The 19,212-nt window shown below is 34.3% G+C and overlaps 5 protein-coding genes and 1 pseudogene across 10 annotated transcripts in view; 1 reads left to right on the top strand and 5 right to left on the bottom strand.

Annotated features, from left to right (window-relative positions):
* LOC125830798 (uncharacterized) overlaps positions 1 to 19,212 on the bottom strand; it is a 90,040-nt gene that overhangs the window by 12,863 nt on the left and 57,965 nt on the right. The window lies entirely within an intron of this gene.
* On the bottom strand, positions 1,715 to 2,724 carry LOC125830803 (glutathione S-transferase U17-like). Its single transcript, XM_049509976.1, has 2 exons — positions 2,340 to 2,724; positions 1,715 to 2,071 (listed from the first exon to the last, which is right to left on the bottom strand). Exons 1-2 carry the CDS (start codon positions 2,655 to 2,657, stop codon positions 1,715 to 1,717), a joined length of 675 nt encoding a protein of 224 aa, XP_049365933.1. The 5' UTR covers positions 2,658 to 2,724.
* On the bottom strand, positions 3,672 to 4,607 carry LOC125830696 (glutathione S-transferase U17-like). Its single transcript, XM_049509875.1, has 2 exons — positions 4,287 to 4,607; positions 3,672 to 4,046 (listed from the first exon to the last, which is right to left on the bottom strand). The coding sequence occupies exons 1-2, from the start codon at positions 4,605 to 4,607 to the stop codon at positions 3,672 to 3,674; spliced, it is 696 nt and encodes a 231-aa protein (XP_049365832.1).
* On the bottom strand, positions 5,468 to 7,474 carry LOC125830801 (glutathione S-transferase U17-like; annotated as a pseudogene).
* Positions 9,630 to 12,685, top strand: LOC125830810 (HIPL1 protein-like; the record flags this gene model as incomplete). Its single annotated transcript, XM_049509986.1, has 6 exons — positions 9,630 to 9,794; positions 10,266 to 11,039; positions 11,291 to 11,507; positions 11,620 to 11,798; positions 11,924 to 12,147; positions 12,229 to 12,685. Coding segments are annotated over 6 exons (1,953 nt in total), but the record flags the coding sequence as incomplete, so codon positions are not given.
* Positions 13,978 to 17,429, bottom strand: LOC125830787 (pentatricopeptide repeat-containing protein At1g05670, mitochondrial). Of its 3 annotated transcripts, none has more exons than XM_049509959.1 (2): positions 17,383 to 17,429; positions 13,978 to 16,359 (listed from the first exon to the last, which is right to left on the bottom strand). In XM_049509959.1, exon 2 carries the CDS (start codon positions 16,267 to 16,269, stop codon positions 14,011 to 14,013), a length of 2,259 nt encoding a protein of 752 aa, XP_049365916.1. In that variant the 5' UTR covers positions 16,270 to 16,359; positions 17,383 to 17,429; the 3' UTR covers positions 13,978 to 14,010. The 3 variants fall into 3 exon arrangements, with proteins under 3 accessions (XP_049365916.1, XP_049365915.1, XP_049365917.1); XM_049509958.1 differs by lacking the exon at positions 17,383 to 17,429 and adding an exon at positions 16,792 to 16,847; XM_049509960.1 differs by lacking the exon at positions 17,383 to 17,429 and adding an exon at positions 16,481 to 16,503.

Raw genomic sequence — 19,212 nt, 5'->3', positions numbered from 1 at the left:
TCATGCTTCATTTTGGTACTTCTAAGTGATGTGGCACAATGCGTGCATTACACTTTCTCTAAGAGAGTGAAAGACAAAAAAAAGTATTTTTTTTAAAAAATAATAAAAGATTACCCTTCAACTATATTTCTTTTATGTACCATTTAACACAAAATAATATTTTTATAATTTCTTTATTTCTATATATGTTATTCAACTACAATTTTGCATTTTAAAAATCGGCATTCATCCGTTAGTTATTGTAAAAAATTAAAATTGACGGATGATCATTGATTTTTTTTATATAAAAAAAGTAAGTTATTTTTAAGAGTTTTCCTATATTTTTGCGTGAAAAATAACCAACGAAAGTGCATCGATTTTCTTTCTTAAGAAAATCAATGACAACCCAACGAAGTCTATCGAGTTTCAACATTTTTTTGTAGTGTTATTAGCTAGCAATGATAATGAGTTTTTTTTACTCGTATTTAGTAAAATGAAAAATTAGAAAGCTGATATTTGAGTTAGTCCAAATACACTATATATGAAGAAAAAAAAAAGTGGTGTTATTTAATTTAATTAATTGTTTAAAAAAAACAACTCACTTTCGTCGATTATTTTTTAACAAAATAATGTACAAAAACTCTAAAAAAATTTATTTTTAAAAAATGATGTTCATCCATTATTATTATTTTTTTTAAAAAAAAAGATATGATGTTGATTTTTAAAAATGAACATCATCAGACATTATTGTGTGAAAAAATAATCAACGAAAGTGTGTTGATTTTATTTTTTAAACAATTAATTAAATTAAATAACATCACATATTTTTTTTCCATATCTTCTCGATTTGGACTAACTCAAATATCAACTTTCTAATTTTTCATTCAACTAAATACGAGTAAAAAAAACTCATGTTCATTGCTAATTAATAACACTACAAAAAAATATTGAAATTCGATAGACTTCGTTGGGTTGTTATTGATTTTCTTAAGAAAGAAAATCGACGCACTTTCGTCGGTTATTTTTCACGCAAAATATGGGGAAACACTTAAAAAGAAATTTTTACTTTTTTTTATAAAAAATATCAATGATCATCCGACAATTTTAATTTTTTTACAATAAATAACGAATGAACACCGATTTTCAAAATGTAAAATTGCAGTTAAATAACATATATAGAAATAAAGAAATCATAAAATTAGTATTTTTGTGTTAAATGGTACAAAAAAAAAGTAGAGTTGAAGGGTAATCTTTTATTATTTTTTTAAAAAATACTTTTTTTTGTCTTTCACTCTCTTAGAGAAAGTGTGATGCACACACTCTGCCAAAATGGAACAAAGTTGAGTTGGAGTGTCAAAATGAAAATTAGGGACAAATATAAGGGTCTGCATATGTGTTTTGCCTTGCTTTTTTGTTGTGAAACAAGAAAGCAATAGATTGGGACTAAATTGAGAAAATACTAAGATGACTTTGACATGGTCACACACAACATTGCAGGCCTATATCAGCATGTGGAATACATTCTTTGAAGCAAATTTATTTAGACATATTCAAAGGGGGATGAAGCTTAGATGATACGAGTTCAACTAAACGTAGTATTTTTGATACGAAGCATAAATATACAACAAACATCTTTTATTTTTCGTCCGTTTAAACAAGATCTAGGAAGAGACACACTTCCATTAACAAAGCACGGACAAAGAAAAACTCAGCAACATTGTTAACTTGAGGTAGCTTACTTCACCTCGAGATACTTGCGATAAATTCCCACAAGTTTCTCAGGCTGTGGAATGATATCTTTTACAACATTGTCTGAGCAAAATCTCTCCGCCCATTCAGCTAGGCTAGGCGTCTTTGTTTCGTCTAGTATCTTCATTTCATCCATTATCTCGATGACCTTTACCCATCCGAGTAAACTACCAAGAACAATGTCAACGTAACCAATACTATCTCCACCAAAGTAAGATTTACCTTTGCTGATCTTCATAAAAGCTTCCTCCAGCAGCAAATTTCCTTCAGACATTTTCTCCACCACAGCTGCTTTTGCTTCCTTTCCTTCTGCGTTCCTATACTCCGCTACCAATGGATACCACTGCAACCATTTGATGAACTTAACTACTCATCTAAACGATTTTTCAAGCATGGTAACGTTCAGTTACTAAATAATAAGTTCAGTTATCATACGTGAAATTAACTACAAACAACATATCAAGCTTAGTAGTTAAAAAATCAGCTACAACATACCTAGTGTAGTCCCACAAAGTGGGGTCTGAGGAAGGTATAGTGTACACAAACCTTACCTCTACGTTAGAGGTAGAGAGGTTGTTTATGATAAGTTACAAATGAAATTAAGTCTTCACCTTTTCATCTATATAGGCTGCCCAAAATCGTGCTATGGCACGATCATAGGGATCAGAAGGAAGAATGGAGGGACCATTAAGCCAAGCTTCATCGATGTACTGAAGGATGACAAGGGACTCACAGATAGGCTTTTCGTCGTGGAACAGGACTGGGATTTTCTTGTAAACAGGATTGGATTTGAGGAGCAGCTCACTTTTGTTTAACACATGTTCTTGTATAAATTCATACTCAATAGACTTCATCTTGAGGGCTATTTCAACACGGTTCACGTACGGGCTTGCCCATACACCTAGAAGCTTTACACAATTTGTTGCCATGGCTAGCTTCCTCAACAACAAATATTGAAGGAATGACTAATAAGCAGAGTTCAACACTCTTTTTTAATGAAATATTAGTCAGCATTTGATTCTTCTTGCACATAAGTTGTATCTACCAAATAAACAATATTATAGGTGGGATCAACATGTTGTACTATATATGCTTTAAATATAGCGAGCGCCCATTAATTTAAAATTCTGAATCCGCCACTGCATACACATCGATTGCCAAAATGTCATGTGTACTATAGTTTGTACTCTAGCTGGATGATTATTTTAAGTACAATTTGACTTAAAATACCAAGAAGTTAGTTGGCATCTATTCCTTTGTAAAGGCATCTTATAGACCATAAAGCTCCAAAACTACATTATCATTCTGTAACATCAGTTTTAGTTTTTCTTTTTTTGTTTTCTCCTATTCATCCAGCATAATGGTACCATCAAATTAGTATTTTAGTGCTCTTATTTTAATACTATGATAAACAAATATGTATCTTAATCCCACACCCTCTGTATATATCAAGAAATCTACTTGATTTGACACAGTTATTATTGTATATTAACTTGAGATCGTTGTAGGAACCCGTAAACTTCAAATCAAATTACTGTTCTAAAACCTTTATTTTTTCATCAATATAGGCTGCCCAAAACCGGGCAGTGGGACGTTCATAAGGATCAGAAGGAAGGATGGAGAGACCATTACGCTATGTTTCATCGGTGTACTCTATGATGAGGAGAGACTCACTTATAGTCTTTTCAGCATGGAAGAGTACTGAGACTTGATTTGAGGAGAAGCTTACTTTTCTTGAAAGCATTCTCTTCGATGAATTCATGCTCAATGGACTTCATGTAACTTGATTATTTCTGTTTGATCAACATGTACGAATCTCTATCGAGGAGAGTTTGTTTAGTACATTAATAACAACAAACTTCTTTTATTTTTCGTCTGTTTAAACAAGATCTAGGAAGAGACACACTTTCCTTAACAAAGCACAGACAAAGAAATCAGAGGCATTAGTAATTTGAGGTAGCTTTCTTCATCTCGATATACTTTTGATAAGCTTCCACAAGTTTCTCAGGCTGTGGAATGATATCCTTTACAGCTTTGTCTGAGAAAAACCTCTCATCCCATTCAGCTAGGCTAGGCAACTTCGTTTCATCTAATATCTTCATGTCATCCATTATCTCGATTACCTTTACCCATCCGAGTAAACTACCAAGAACAATGTCAACGTAACCAATTCTATCTCCACCAAAGAAAGATTTCCCTTTGTTGATCTTAATAAAAGCTTCCTCCAGCAGCAAATTTCCTCCAGACATTTTCTCCACCACAGCTGCTTTTGCTTCCTTTCCTTCTGCGTTCCTATACTCCGCTACCAATGGATACCACTGCAACCATTTGATGAACTTAACTACTCATCTAAACGATTTTTCAAGCATGGTAACGTTCAGTTACTAAATAACTACAAACAACATATCAAGCTTAGTAGTTAAAAAATCAACTACAACATACTTAGTGTAGTCCCACAAAGTGGGGTCTCAGGAGGGTAGAGCGTACACAAACCTTACCTCTACGTTAGAGGTAGAGAGGTTGTTTCTGATAAGTTACAAATGAAATTAAGTCTTCACCTTTTCATCTATATAGGCTGCCCAAAATCGTGCTATGGCACGATCATAAGGATCAGAAGGAAGAATGGAAGGACCATTAAGCCAAGCTTCATCGATGTACTGAAGAATGACAAGGGACTCACGGATAGGCTGTTCGTCGTGGATCAGGACTGGGATTTTCTTGTAAACAGGATTGGATTTGAGAAGCAGCTCACTTTTGTTTAACACATTTTCTTGTATAAGCTCATGAGACTCAATAGACTTTATCTTGAGGGCTATTTCAACGCGGTTCACAAATGGGCTTGCCCATGAACCTAGAAGCTTTACACTACCTGTTGCCATGACTGGCTTCCTCAACAACTAATATTGAAGGAATGACTAATAAGAAGAGTTCAACACTCTATTTTAATGAAATATCAGTCAGCATTTGATGCTTCTTGCACATAAGTTGTATCTACCAAATAAACAATATTGTAGGTGGGGATCAACATGTTGTGCTATGCTTTAAATAAGATTAACAAACAATCTTATTAGTCCATTCATAAGAGTAATTTGTTGAATTATAACTTGCACTTGACTGATAAGGAAGGAAGGAGGGACTAATAGGCCAAGCTTGATCAATATATTGCACGATGAGGAGAGACTCACATATAGGCTTTTCAGAAAGGAACAAAACTGGGACTTTCTTGCTAACAGAAACTTGATTTTAGGAGAAGCTCACTTTTCTTGAAAGCATCCTGTTCGATGAATTCATGCTCGATGGACTTCAAGTTTTAGAGTCATTTGAGCACGATTCACAAAAGCGCATCTGTTCCTTCCCAAAAGTTTTACAATGGTGGTTGCCATAGCCAACTCAAGGAGTTGAAATGCAAGCAATTTAGTGCAGAATTAGACACTCTTTCTTTTATGTCCCTCTAGACCTCGTTAGACAAACAATGTAGGATCAGCAAGATTCTCTTTGCCCACGGAAAACGACTTCTTGGAGGTAGCAGGCACCACGTTCAAAATATACTAAGTTAATGCTAGTCAGAAACTAAAGTTACTGTCCTCTGTTGCTTAAGGCACCCCATTCGGGTTTGATTGTGTTGTAACTCACCACAAATCTATATAGTTTTCAGCTCAGTTAGTTTCTGAATTCAGTTTGGTTTAGAACATTTCAAGTTTCAAAAATTGAAATAAACATCAAATAGACACATATAGAATTAACCAATAAATAGTAGATCTTGGCTTCATAATACTCATTTCTTAGTAGTTTGTTACACAATACCATATTAAACCTTCCAAAGACCAAATGTTGTTTCAATATATGGTCTTAGCAAGACTCTAGAGATTAAAAATAGATACCGAGGCTTCATAGGCTAAACGTAGCGTATGGATTTAGCTAGATGCATTAGCTCTAATTTTGGGTATAAGGTCCTTAGCAGCCTCAGCAAGCTTATTAGTTTCAGGCATGACATCTTTGACAGAACTATCGGCACAAAAATCTTCAGCCCATTTGTATAAACCTGGAGTCTTGGCTTCATCAAGCAGTGTGACATTGTTCATCTTCTCGGTCACCCTCATCCAACCTAAGAAGCAGCCAAGTGCAATGTCCACGTATCCAATTTTGTCTCCGCCAAAGAACTTCTTTCCTTTGCTGCAATTCTTGAAGGCATCTTCCAACAACACCAGACCGTCGAAAACTGGCTCCAGTGCTGCCTTTATGGCATCCTCTCCTTGGGCAACAACTAAGCAACGGAATAATGGAAACCACTGCATCATCAATAAAAATATTTGTTAAGGAAATAGACCTCAGCTAGCTCATGACGACAACTTATTCTCTCAACAAATGTGAGACTCTAACACTCTCCAGCACACGTTCAAGACTGAACATTTGAAGCGTGAACAACATAATTAAGCAATTAGAAATGTTCTATTCTTAATAGCTTAAACTTTTAGATAACACAATCACACAATTTCAACATGGTATTAGAGTTGCCACCGCCAAAGAATTGGACACTACAACATGTAAGAGGAATTTTCGAGACATACTAGTCCTACAAAGTGGCGGTCTGAGGAGGGTAGAGCGTACAGAAACCTTACCTCTACGTTAGAGATAGAGAGTTTGTTTATGATAAGTTACAAATTCAATTGTTACCAATTATAGGACAACGAGATGGTAATATGAGAATTAAGTCTTCACCTTTTCATCTATATAGGCTGCCCAAAATTGTGCTATGGCACGATCATAGGGATCAGAAGGAAGAATGGAGGGACCATTAATCCAAACTTCATCGATGTACTGAAGGATAACAAGGGACTCACAGATAGGCTTCTCATCGTGGATCAGGACGGGGATTTTCTTGTAAACTGGGTTGGATTTAAGGAGCAGCTCACCTTTGTTTATCATATTTTGTTGTATAAACTCATACTCAATAGACTTTATCTTGAGGGCTATTTCAACCCGGTTCACGAACGGGCTTGCCCATGAACCTAGAAGCTTTACAGTATTTGTTGTCATGGCTAGCTTCCTCAACAACTAATATTGAAGGAATGACTAAATAAGAAGAGTTCAACACTCTTTTTTAATGAAATATCAGTCAGCATTTGATACTTCTTGCACATAAGTTCTATCTAGTAAATTATGCTGGTTTGTCCTAGCTACCAAATAAACAATATTATAGGTCGGATTGTACTAGGCTTTAACTATAGCGAGCACCCATTAATTTAAAATTCTGAATACGCCACTGTATACACATCAAAGATACTCGAAATGGCTACAATATTCAAGCACATCAATATCAAAATGAAATGTAAAACATTACATAAGTAATTTGAAGTGCTCTCTCTAATAACTTAAGTTTTTACAGTTACGAAGAGAGATGTGTACCTTATCATCAATCTAACATGCCCAAAATCGGGCAATGGCACGATCATAAGGATCCAAGGGGAGAATAGAGGGACCAGAATTAGTCCATTTTTCATCAATATATTGAACAATGTTGAGAGATTCACAAATGGATTTTCCATCATGAATTAGAACTGGAATTTTCTTGTAAACTGGATTTGATTTAAGGAGAAGATCACTCTTAGAACTTAACTGCTCCTCCAAGAAATCATAACACACTGATTTTACGTTAAGCGCGATACGAGGCCTCATGACAAATGTACTAGGCCATGATCCTAATAATTTCACATCATTTTCATCCATGATCAAAGCAGAGTTAGAAACAGAAGATGCAATTTGTGATTTTTGATAAATATTATTTGGGCAAGTTCTTGATCACATGTATAGTAGATGAGAAGATTGAAAGGAGAGGACCTTATTAGTTTGTCCATTTGTTGTTACATTCTAACATTTTGAAACTTGTAATCTTAAATACGTTATAACATTGACGTGATTCATAAAAGAGAAAAACACATCATTTCACTCTTAAACTTCTCCGCACAACTTAGTTTATACACTTGACTCCACGGACAATTATATACCCTCTTAACAACTTTAAAGTGAATTAAATATCACCTCAAAATTGACGTGAATATTAAATTAAATATGAAAATAAAAAAAAAGTGTGTTTAATAGTAAAAAAACTGAAAATGTGGGCTTATCTTCATTAATTATTCATAGGAACTTTCGCAAATAGTCACTATAATAAACTTAAATACGCTTCATAGTTATAGTTTGTATATTTACGGGCTGTAGCTATAATTTAAATTGTTTCGTTTGTATAATTCGTGGATTTGTATAATTCCCAGGTACATTAGTATAATTCAGTTACTTTTGTATAAACACAAAATAACGAATTTATACAATTACAAACATCAGAAGTGTAAGCAGTTATACAGATTATATTATACAAATTCTGAATTATACAAAAGTTATACAAATTCCGAATTATACAAACATGTGAATTATACAAAACTAAAAAGTTGAACCGCATAACTATAGCTAAAAGTAGATCGCAAATTATAATTAAGGAAAATTATAACTATATTAACTAGTGTATGTTTGATTATTCGCATAATTTTCCTATTCATTCACAGTGATTAAAGTCTGAACCCACTATTACAACCACTTAAATTGTAGGCAAAAAGTACGATCAAGTCAAGAAAATAGAAAGCAATAAATGTATACACCTACAAGATAATAATATTAATGTAACACATTCAAATCCACCTTTTAAAAAGTAGAAAAAAATATAAAAATTCCAACTTTTTTTTTATGGGTTTGTAATAAAATATTTATTTATTTGTCCTTTTTATCATTACTAGACATTTCAACCACTACTCATCCACTAAGATTTATGTATAGTTGCTACAAGTCAAATCCAAAAGTCTTAGAATTATTATTATTGATTGTGCCTTCCAATTTCTAACCAATTTTGGTACACATAATTCAATCATACCTTAAAGTTAAAAAGAGCATGAGAAAATTCAAACACCTTTTGGAAAATCATTACTTAAAGTATTTGTGGTTGATATTGTTCTATTCTCCGTTACGATATTTTCTTTTCAAATTTGTTTTAAACTATTTTGTATGAGTTTTCGTTCTTTCAGAAATTATCTATGTACTTTTAAAAGATAAGAGTAAGATTGTGTGTACATCATCCTCTTCAGATTTTACTTGTAAAAGTACACTGAGTATATTAATAATAATATTTTTTAAAAATTATATTGTAATGTATAATATACTAGACTATATGGCAACCACCTTATTCTTTAAGTTTCTAATTACTTGTATTATAGATGTTATCGGTAGTTATCTTTAGGTAATCTTACAAGATATAATGTTGCGACGTCAGATTCATACGAATTTAATATTTTTCGGCTAAATCTATAGAACTTAAATTCTGAATTCCCCAAACGACCTTACAACATAGCATTTCTTTTACACTACCAGTACACATGGTTAAATTCATAATGTAACATATTGGTTCACGTAAATTCAATAAGTTTTGCCTAAACTCTATGTACATGTCAAGAAATCAACTAAATATTTGACCGTAAACTCATATACAATGATATACTTATTAACTCATAAATTTTGAATTTTGAATCTTGAATCTGCCTCTCTCTTGACATAAGAGTTAAACTCATATTCTCATATTATTAATGGAAACATTTTTTTTTTAAGAATATGGTAGCAAAGGTTCATTTATCTTTTGTTCTTGTCCTCTCAATTTCATTTTTCCAAAAATGAATAAATTGCTCTTCTCATTCATTTGTCTCCTTTTGTATAACTATATATCTCCATCTTATTCACTCCCTTTATGCACAGATTTGAGTAAGTTATTTTAATTTTTTTCAAATTTTTTTTTATCAAGATGTCATTTTTATACAAAATTTTGTTTTCTTTTGCTAATTGTTCTTCTTCAATGTGTGATATATGTAGGAGCACCTTTTATTTCAAAAAAGGCTTTGGCTTTTTGTCCATATAATGGAAGAGTATGTTGTGACTCTTCTAAAGATGTGCAATTGCAGAAGGCTTTTGAGGGTATGAAAATATCTGATACAACATGTAGTTCTGCTGTCAAATCAATACTTTGCTCAGTAAGTTTTCTAATTTTGATAACTTATTGCTCGGACTCTTCAAAACTATTGTCGCGCACTACTTGTTTTGAATCCTTCGAGAAAAATTCACTACTTTTGAAGGATCTGGCATTCTTGAAGAGTTCAAACAACATTGCTCATATATGTTAGTGGAAATTGAACATTTTCTTTTTTTTTTTCTCCTTCCTTGAGCGAGGGTCTTTCGGAAACAACCACTCTACCTCACTAAGGTAGGGGTAAGGTCTGCGTACCCCTCACCCTGCACAGACTTCACTCGTGAGACCGCACTGGATATATTGTTGTTGTTAGCTTAATTTGTTCTTTTTCTCATATTCTTGAAGAAAAAACATGAATTTTTACAACTTACATCAAAATAGTTTCATCATCTGATGAACAAGTTTTGTTCTTGTTCTCAAGTTTCTGCAGGACTTTGTTAACTAATCCAACAGATTTCCCTATTTTTTGTTTCAGACTTGTGATCAGTTCTCAGCAGAGTTGTATAAGGTAAAATCAGGGCCAAGACCAGTTCCTGTTCTTTGCAATTCAACTGATGCATCAGCAAACAGTTTTTGTTCATCTGTTTGGGATTCATGCCAAAACATACCAATAACAAATTCTCCTTTTGCACCATCCTTGCAAACCAAAGCAGGAGGGGCAAAAAACTCAAACTCCTCCTTGCTAACAGACTTCTGGCAATCGAAAGCCGATTTCTGTGAAGCATTTGGTGGAAACTCAGATAAAGATTCAATATGTTTCAATGGAGAACAAGTTTCACTCAAGAAAAACGAAACTTTACAGACTCCGAATGGGATGTGTTTTGAGAAGATTGCTGATGGAGCTTACCTCAACATGGTCTCTCATCCTGATGGATCGAACCGAGCATTCTTTTCCAATCAGGCTGGAAAAATTTGGTTAGCAAGTATACCAGATCAAGATTCAGGAGAAAGCATGGGGCTTGATGAATCAAGTCCATTTGCTGATTTGACAGATGAAGTTTATTTAGATGCAAGATATGGGATGATGGGGATGGCTTTTCATCCAAATTTTGCCAAGAATGGCAGGTTTTTTGCATCATATAACTGTGACAAAGCTAAGTCCCCTAGCTGTGCTGGAAGATGTGCTTGTAATTCAGATGTTGGTTGTGATCCTTCTAAGATAAACTCAGATGATAATAAGCAGCCATGCCAATACCATTCTGTTGTTGCAGAGTTCAGTGCTAATGGGACTGCACCAGATCCATCATTGGTTGGTTTTTCACTCAATAGTGTTCTTAAGCAGCTAGATAGCCAACCTTTGTTGGTCTGATTCTTTCTATGGGCTTATTATACCAGCTCTGATACCATGTTGAATTACGTTACCACCTCCATCTTAAAACTTAAGCTGTTAGAATCTAATTCTGCATAGGGGATTAGAAGTTTCTCCAATTCCATTTCAAAAGGTTTCATTGCAAGCACTATATGTTGTCTTGTTTGATTGACATTTCATACATTTTGTAGGCAAAGAAGGTGAAACCATCAGAAGTGAGGAGAATATTTACAATGGGGCTTCCATTCACAGCTAATCATGGAGGACAAATACTCTTTGGCCCTGAAGATGGATATCTCTACTTTATGATGGGAGATGGTGGAAGCAAGGGTGATTCTTTCAATTTTGCTCAAAATAAGAAGTCATTGCTTGGAAAAATAATGAGGGTTGATATTGATAACATACCAAGTGAGCACTTTGATTTAATTGTTTTACAATAATTGACAAACTAAAAGGCCAATTGCCTGTCTTGTACTTTCTTGGGTTATGTCATGAGATACTAAGGTGATTCTTTCAATAGGTCAAGAAGAAATATCAGACCTTGGACATTGGGGAAACTATTCGGTTCCTCGAGATAATCCTTATTCACAAGATAAGGATTTGCAGCCAGAAATTTGGGCGCTTGGACTGAGAGATCCTTGGCGCTGTAGCTTTGATTCAGAAAGGCCTTCTTACTTCATCTGCGCAGATGTTGGCCAGGTTCAATGACAATCTCACTTTCGTTGAGGGCTATAACATCTCTGTTTTTAAGATCATTTCAACAGACATAACATGCTAGCTGATATCTTGACTCTGAGTTTCTGACAATCATTTGAATCATGCAGGATCAGTATGAAGAAGTTGACATCATCACAAAAGGGGGAAACTATGGATGGAGCATGTATGAAGGTCCTCTACGCTTTAAAAATGCTTCAGCTGATGATTTCATGGATCCCATCTTCCCAGTGTTAGGATACCGTCATTCTGATATAAATAAAGAAGTTGGATCTGCAGCCATATCAGGTGGCTATGTTTATCGATCCAAGACTGATCCCTGCATATATGGAAGGTAAATATGAACACCCTTGTTAATATAAGATTGAAGTACATTAGCGAACCAAACTTAACAGAAGGATGGTTGCATTTGCAGTTACCTCTATGGCGATTTGTATGCTAAGAACTTTTGGGCAGCTCAAGAAAATCCATATAACAGTGGGAACTTTACAGCAAGAGGCATTTCTTTCCGTTGTGCTCATGATTCCCCTCTCAATTGCAGCTCAGTTCCCAATAGTCCATTGCCTGCTTTAGGTTACATATTCTCATTTGGACAGGATAACAGGAAGGATACCTATGTTTTAACAAGCACCGGTGTATACAGAGTGGTTCGTCCAAGTCGCTGCAACTACACTTGCTCGATGGAGATAGCAAGGACTGCTGAGAGCCCAAGTCCCTCTGCACCTTCAGATGGTCACGTTGCTAAAGCAGATCTCTGCTCGGTCCTTGTTCTTTACTGTCTGCTGCTTTTGACTAGCTTCATCCTGTAGTTATTGCACCGTAATTATGAGATCAGTGTTATACTAAATACACAAGCTACAGTTTGTGTTGGAGCAACATTATCTTGTCACAGAAGATAGAATGCAACTCTTAAGATGAAAACCATGATCAACCCTAAAAGCTAAACTATTGTCCTTCCTATTTTAAATATCGCGAGACTTCAACCACAGAAGCATATCATATCATATATTTATGCAACATTTTAATTAAGAGTAAAACATTAATAAAAGAATAAAACAACAAAGCTAACTCAAAGCAACATCAATTTCCTCGCCAGAGAATTAACTTAACTTCAGTGGTTAGGTGATTGAAAAATAAACTTGACTAGAACAGGTACTCAATTACGAATGCTTTTTGACTTAAATTTAAAGTTAAATAAATTGCATGATCAACAATTTACCTCTCCTGAAACTGATACCACCAGGTCTATGGCATAATTAGCAAACTGTGTGAGCTAATTGAAAATTTCATACATATCAAGAAATAGTCATTGAATATAATGTAACCTCCTTCAACAGTTTAAACCAGGTTAAACAATCATGCATTCCTTGAACCGCTACTTCCACATATCAAAACAACAGCCTTTCACAAATCTTCTCCTAGTTTCCGGTGCTTTTTGACATTAATTGGTGGTATACTGTAATATACTTCATTGCAGTAGAACTCCAAGTCCACGACACCTGATTCACGAAGAAAGATGAACGTTAGATCAATCACAAGCACTTCTGCAGCTATGAACATCAAATATAGGTAAAAATAATGCGGTGCCTTGGAGTTTCTGTCTTTACATCCTCAACACCAAAGAACCTCCCACCCCACCAAAATAAAAGTATACCACTGCCATGTACAAATTCATTTAAAGTTTTGTACCCTTACCAAAGTAGTTCATATAAAGGTTTGTATGGGAAAAAAAGAGAGTATAGTCTAACGTGTTCTGTTTTCCACTTTATTATAAAGGAGGAAACTTGAATTTGCAATTTTTACCTAGCTTGCATGCTTCTTTCTGATCCAAGCAGGATTGCTTTAAAGGTGATTCATCAGTCCTCCCTTCACCTCCCTGCATCGCATGGTACAAATCTAAGCAAAGCAAAGAAAGCAAAAGTGCACTGAAATGCTAAATTGCAGCATGCATCTAAAACTGTACTCAGCTTTAGATCTTTGAAGAAATGGAAGTGAGTTAAAAATACGCAAATACCTAGTAAACTCGCCTGTCTCAAAATATCATCTGACGACTTACAGAGCAACACAACTTGAACTGACTTGACAGCACGAAAAAGATTAGCATCATTGGGAGCAAGACAACTAGTTTTTTGTTACTAGTTCCAAAAATAGCAACAAGATGACCAGCAACAGGATGCAGAAACATGTCAGACAACCATCATGCATTCCTATTATCAGTCTTGTCTGCAAGACATTTTTCTACTGCTTCATCACAAAGCTCAAGCGCCAAATCAAAGTTCCCTTGTTCATAGTTCATATCCGCAAAGATAGAGTAAAGTTCTTTATCTGCCAATAAACCATATCTTCTCATCTCTTCAAACATTTCTTTCGCCTCAGAATACTTTTTCCTCTTTAAAAACCCTTTGATGAGTGCATGATAAGTCTCTAATGTCGGGGTGAATCCATTCTTGATCATTTCCTTGTGCAAAAACCAAGCCTCTTTCATATTTCTAGCTTTGCAATGTCCTCGTATCAATATGTTGAAGGTATTGGCATTTGGTACAACTCCTTGGCCCAGCATCCCCTTGTAAATTTCTGACGTCATACACATATTATTTCGCACACTATACTGCTTCATAAGAGAATTGTAAGTAGTAGCATTTGGTATTATACCCTTCTCCAACATCCACTTCAACAGTTTATCACCCTCTTCTAGCATCCCTGACATACAAAAGCCATTCATCAGAACGTTGAATGTAACTATTGTGGGTTGGAGTCCTCTGAGCAACATTTGACGTAGTAGTCCATGAGCCTTGCCCATCTCTCCTAATTTACAATAAGCATCCATTAGAGTAGTATACGTAAAAGCATCAGGACAGATCCCTGCAGCTTCCATATCTTCCATCAACTTTACCGCTTGATTCACATCTCCAGCTTTACAAAAACCATTAACAAGTGAGTTGTATGTGTAAATATTCAGTTCAAGACCCTTTCCACACATCTCGTGGAGAAGTTCATTTGCTGTTTCAAGTTCCCCTAGTTTACAGAGCCCATCTACTAGTGTAGTGTAAGTCACAATATTTGGCACAAACTGCATCTGAACCATTTTGTTGTGAAGAGAAAAGGCTGCCTTTATCTCCCCTGCCTTGCAATAACCATCAATAAGTGTTGTATAAATGAATTCGTCAGGTTCTAACCCCCGGCCAAGCATATAATTCAATAACTTATCTGCTTCAGCAATATTTCCAGTTTGACACAGACCAGAAATAAGGGCAGTATATGTTATCAAATCAGGGGTAATGTTAAGACTCTGCATCTCATTGAACAGACTGTATGCAGCACTTATGTTCCCAGTTTTGCAGAAGCCATCTATAAGAGTTGTGTAAACAACATTATCTGGAGTGATTCCCTGGGAAGTCATCTCCCTCAGGATTTTCTCGGCATCATGCACTTTGCCTCTCTTAGACAAAAGAAGAATTATACTGTTAAAAGTAAATGCATTTGGCTTCAATCCTTTTACTTGCATTTCTTCGATGATCTTCATCACTGATTCAAGCTGTCCAGCAGCACAGTATCCATTAATCACAGTGCTGTAACTTACAACATCAGGCATACAGCCCCTCAGCTCCATTTGCAGGAGTAAGTTATGAGCTTCTTTAACTTTCCCTATCCGACAAAGAGAATGGATCACTATATTATGAGATTCATTGTCCCAGCAAACACCCACTTCAGAAAATTCATGAAAGACCTTTAGCATCATTTTGTGCCCCTCAATCTCATGCGAGAGACGTGAAAGGAAAAAGTTACATGAAGAGACAGATAGAACTAAGCCATAGTGCAACATTTTATCAAAAAGTTTTCTTCCATAATCTAGACTTCCTAACTCAACAAGCACTTGGAAGAAAATATCAAAAACAAATGGATTAGAACCCCAATCCTTATAAGTGTATATTAACTTTTCAAGAAACTGGGGGAAGAAAACTGTCACATCTACACTGGGTCTTGCCCAAAAATGATGAATAAGCCTATGTACTGTCTTTGCATCTTTTTGTGCAGTAGCAATATGCACGATAATACAACGTACCTCAATTGACGGGTCCCTCCGTTGACACCACCAATCAAAGAAATCTATAACCAGTTTGTAATCATTCTTTATGGTCATGAGAACCCAAACGATGTGGTCAGGTTTGATTTTTGATTCAAAGGGCTTTAAGACACGCCGAATGTGCTCAGAGTAACGTTGCTTAATAGAAGTCGATACGTGCTGCACAAGTTCAGAGTCTCTAATGGAGGGTTTTTTAGGCGAATAATCTGGAAAAGGTCTCGCAGCAGTTAAAGTTAGGCAAGAAAGCTTTTCAACAGCAGAATTAGTTGAATATGAAAAGAATGACATGTGTTTTGTCACAGAACCCAAGTATCGATGATAAGACAAAACTTGACAATGGTAAGGAAAAACAAAAGCAGAACACCTCCTCATATCTCTTTGAGAGAGCCATTAAAGCTTGCAAATGCCATGGCTCTCCTCCATGTATAAGATCAATTTATAGAAACTTCATCTCTTTGTCACCTGTAAAACAAATAGGATGATCACATTAAACATTGATTATTGTAACTTTTTGTTAAGAAGTCAATTTCTGCAAATGCAACATCAAGAAAATAAGGAAATTGAATAAAGTAAAAAAATCAACCTATCTGATGCTGCTGCTATTGACAACAACAACAACTTAAACAGTGTAACCCCACAAGTGTGGTCTGAATGGAAGAGATAAATCAAGATATTTGTCACATTAGGAGGATGCCAGTGAAGGAGAAGGAACTTGGATTTGCCGGAAAAAGAGATCGACTATAAAGAACCTATAAAAAAATATTGTTTTATCATAAAGAACCTATCTTTGAAACCCAATTCTCAAATTCTCAATCCCAATTACAACAAGAAACAACAAAATACCCACTGTAGTCCCACAAAGTGTTGTCTTGGGAGGATAGAGTGTACACAGACCTTACCCCTACCTCTGAGGTAGAGAGCTGTTTCCGATAGACCTCGGCAAATAAAAAACAGATGGGTGGAAGAAAGTACAAGAAAACATAAGTAGAGAAACTGGAAAGTGGGGGTTTTCTGGTCAGATTTCTTGGTGGAGAAAGTAGTGAAGGTTGGCTGATGCTGTTATTGCCTCACCAATAAATAAACATCCATAACAGAAACAGCTAACTTAAACATTGAACTCACTATTCAACAAAAGGGCTTGCTCAATGCTCGGATAGTAAGCATCCTCCACCTCCAACTCTAAGATTATGAGTTCGAATCACCAAAGAGCATAAAGCTAGGAGCATTAAATTTTATTTTATTTTAAAAAAAAAAAAAACCAATATCCTGTCACACACCCAATTGATATATAAATGCTAATTCTCTTATTCTAAATACAAAATTAACATATTCCATCCATAACAGAGTCTACAAGATAAGCTATTCTCAAACTGTAAGCTAAAAAATTGGAAATTAACTCAAAAAAACATACAAATAGAAGCATCAAATGACAGTTACAAGCTTAATTTATGAATAATCATTCAAAAAGGGTATTAGGGTTCTTACTAACATACCATTCTTCGTCGGAGAAGAAAGCTGGCTGTTGAATCCTCTGGTTATCAATTTGGGCCTCTGAAAATATCCATTTCTTGGCAATTAATGGGCCGAACATATGTTAGAATTAAGAAATTTATGGGCTTAGATTTGACAACCAAGTTACACATTTTGTCGGTCGACTAAAAATAATTATATTCACTAGTCAAATATATTAGAAAAAATATATTATTTTATAATCGGAAAAAACATATATTTTATGTACGGTATATTTATATTAATACATGCAAAAAAATATTTGCTTATTTTGGTGGGTGGTATTATGTAATATTCCTATATTTATTATATCTAAAGCAAACAATACAAATTTCACTAGTTTAGGATTTAATTATTTTTCTTCATTTTAGTTTTCGAAATTAAAGGTACAACATTTCCTTTACCAGATACACTCAGATTCATGTATCTCGAATACTTACGAATCAAATTAGGTGTAATTTGTTTTAGATACATTGTATATATTTAAGGCGTGATTTGCATGTATATGAGATACAATAACTCTCTCGCTCGTCTTTCTCTCTCTTTATATCTCTGATCTCCTAGATATGTACATGATTTGCATATATATGAGATACTTTAACACTCTCGCTCACCTCTCTTCCAATGTCTCTGATATCCCAGATATATGTACTTAGTGTTAAAATTAGTAGTCATTGGCCAATCTCCTCTCTCTCTTTTGGTTACAATAAGAAGTACTAAATAAAATACTTCAAAAATATTTGTACAGATGAATTTCATATTCTTGAACATACTTTTACAAATCAATAAATCTTTTTTATGTTTGTATTTATCGTTTGTCAGATAATCCACACATTGATTTGCCTCTCTCCAAATACGACCAACTATGGCCTAGTTGAATTTTAATAAATATATATTATAACCATTGCATCTCCACGTAACGACAATAACCAAAATATAAGATCTTAATTTTCTGAAAATGTCATTTTTTGTTTTTGTTAGTATCCAAATAATTAAAACTGTTTGAAAAATTTTCATTATACTTTGGTTTCAAACTTTCAATACTGGCTGTGAAGCACTGAAAAAAATAATCAAGGGAATAAAGTTATTAGGTTGTAGATAAGGTATACTCCCCTTCTTCTTTTCTTCCCCTATTTTATATTCCTTCAGTTTTATTTTATGTCGCGATATTTAATTAGACATAATTTTAATTTAAGAAAGAAAGCAAACAAATCATATACTAAAACTATTATTTTTTTTGAATTTTTTATTTTATAAACCATAATATTTATATAATACTTAGAAGTTAGAACTATATCATTAAAGACAGTAATATTTAACAGTCTCCAAATAAATTAAGGTATCATTTTTTTAAAAAACAAACTAAAAAGTAAAGATTGTTATTACTATATTAAAGTGGCTTACTTGCTGGCAAGAGGAGCACCTATATATACTATATAGTATAATAATAGTTGTGTTACATTACAAAAGATAAAAGATGCCTTTTTTCCTTTTTAGTGGAAGCATAATCATTGACATAATTAAACTAATCAAACCAATTATTAGAGTTCTCAAACTACTCAATATTAATTAAATCTACAAGCTATTTCTCCATCACCATGCATTTACAAACTAGTCTTACCTTCAAAAAAAAAAAAAAACATTAGAAGCTTATAATAGATGTCCTTTTACATTTGCAATTTTTGGTGGCACTTAATTAAAACACATGGAAAAAACCATAAAATAAAACTAGAATGAAGGAGACTCAATAAAATATTTTTATGGTATATGAAATTTCCCAGGATCCCACACATGGGAATCAGCCAA

The sequence above is a fragment of the Solanum verrucosum genome, unplaced genomic scaffold (genome assembly GCF_900185275.1).
Source record: "Solanum verrucosum unplaced genomic scaffold, falcon-dt-bn FXZP01000154.1, whole genome shotgun sequence".
Classification (NCBI taxonomy): domain Eukaryota; kingdom Viridiplantae; phylum Streptophyta; class Magnoliopsida; order Solanales; family Solanaceae; genus Solanum; species Solanum verrucosum.
Note: the sequence above shows the minus strand (reverse complement) of the source record. Positions and strands in the feature narration are given on the sequence as shown.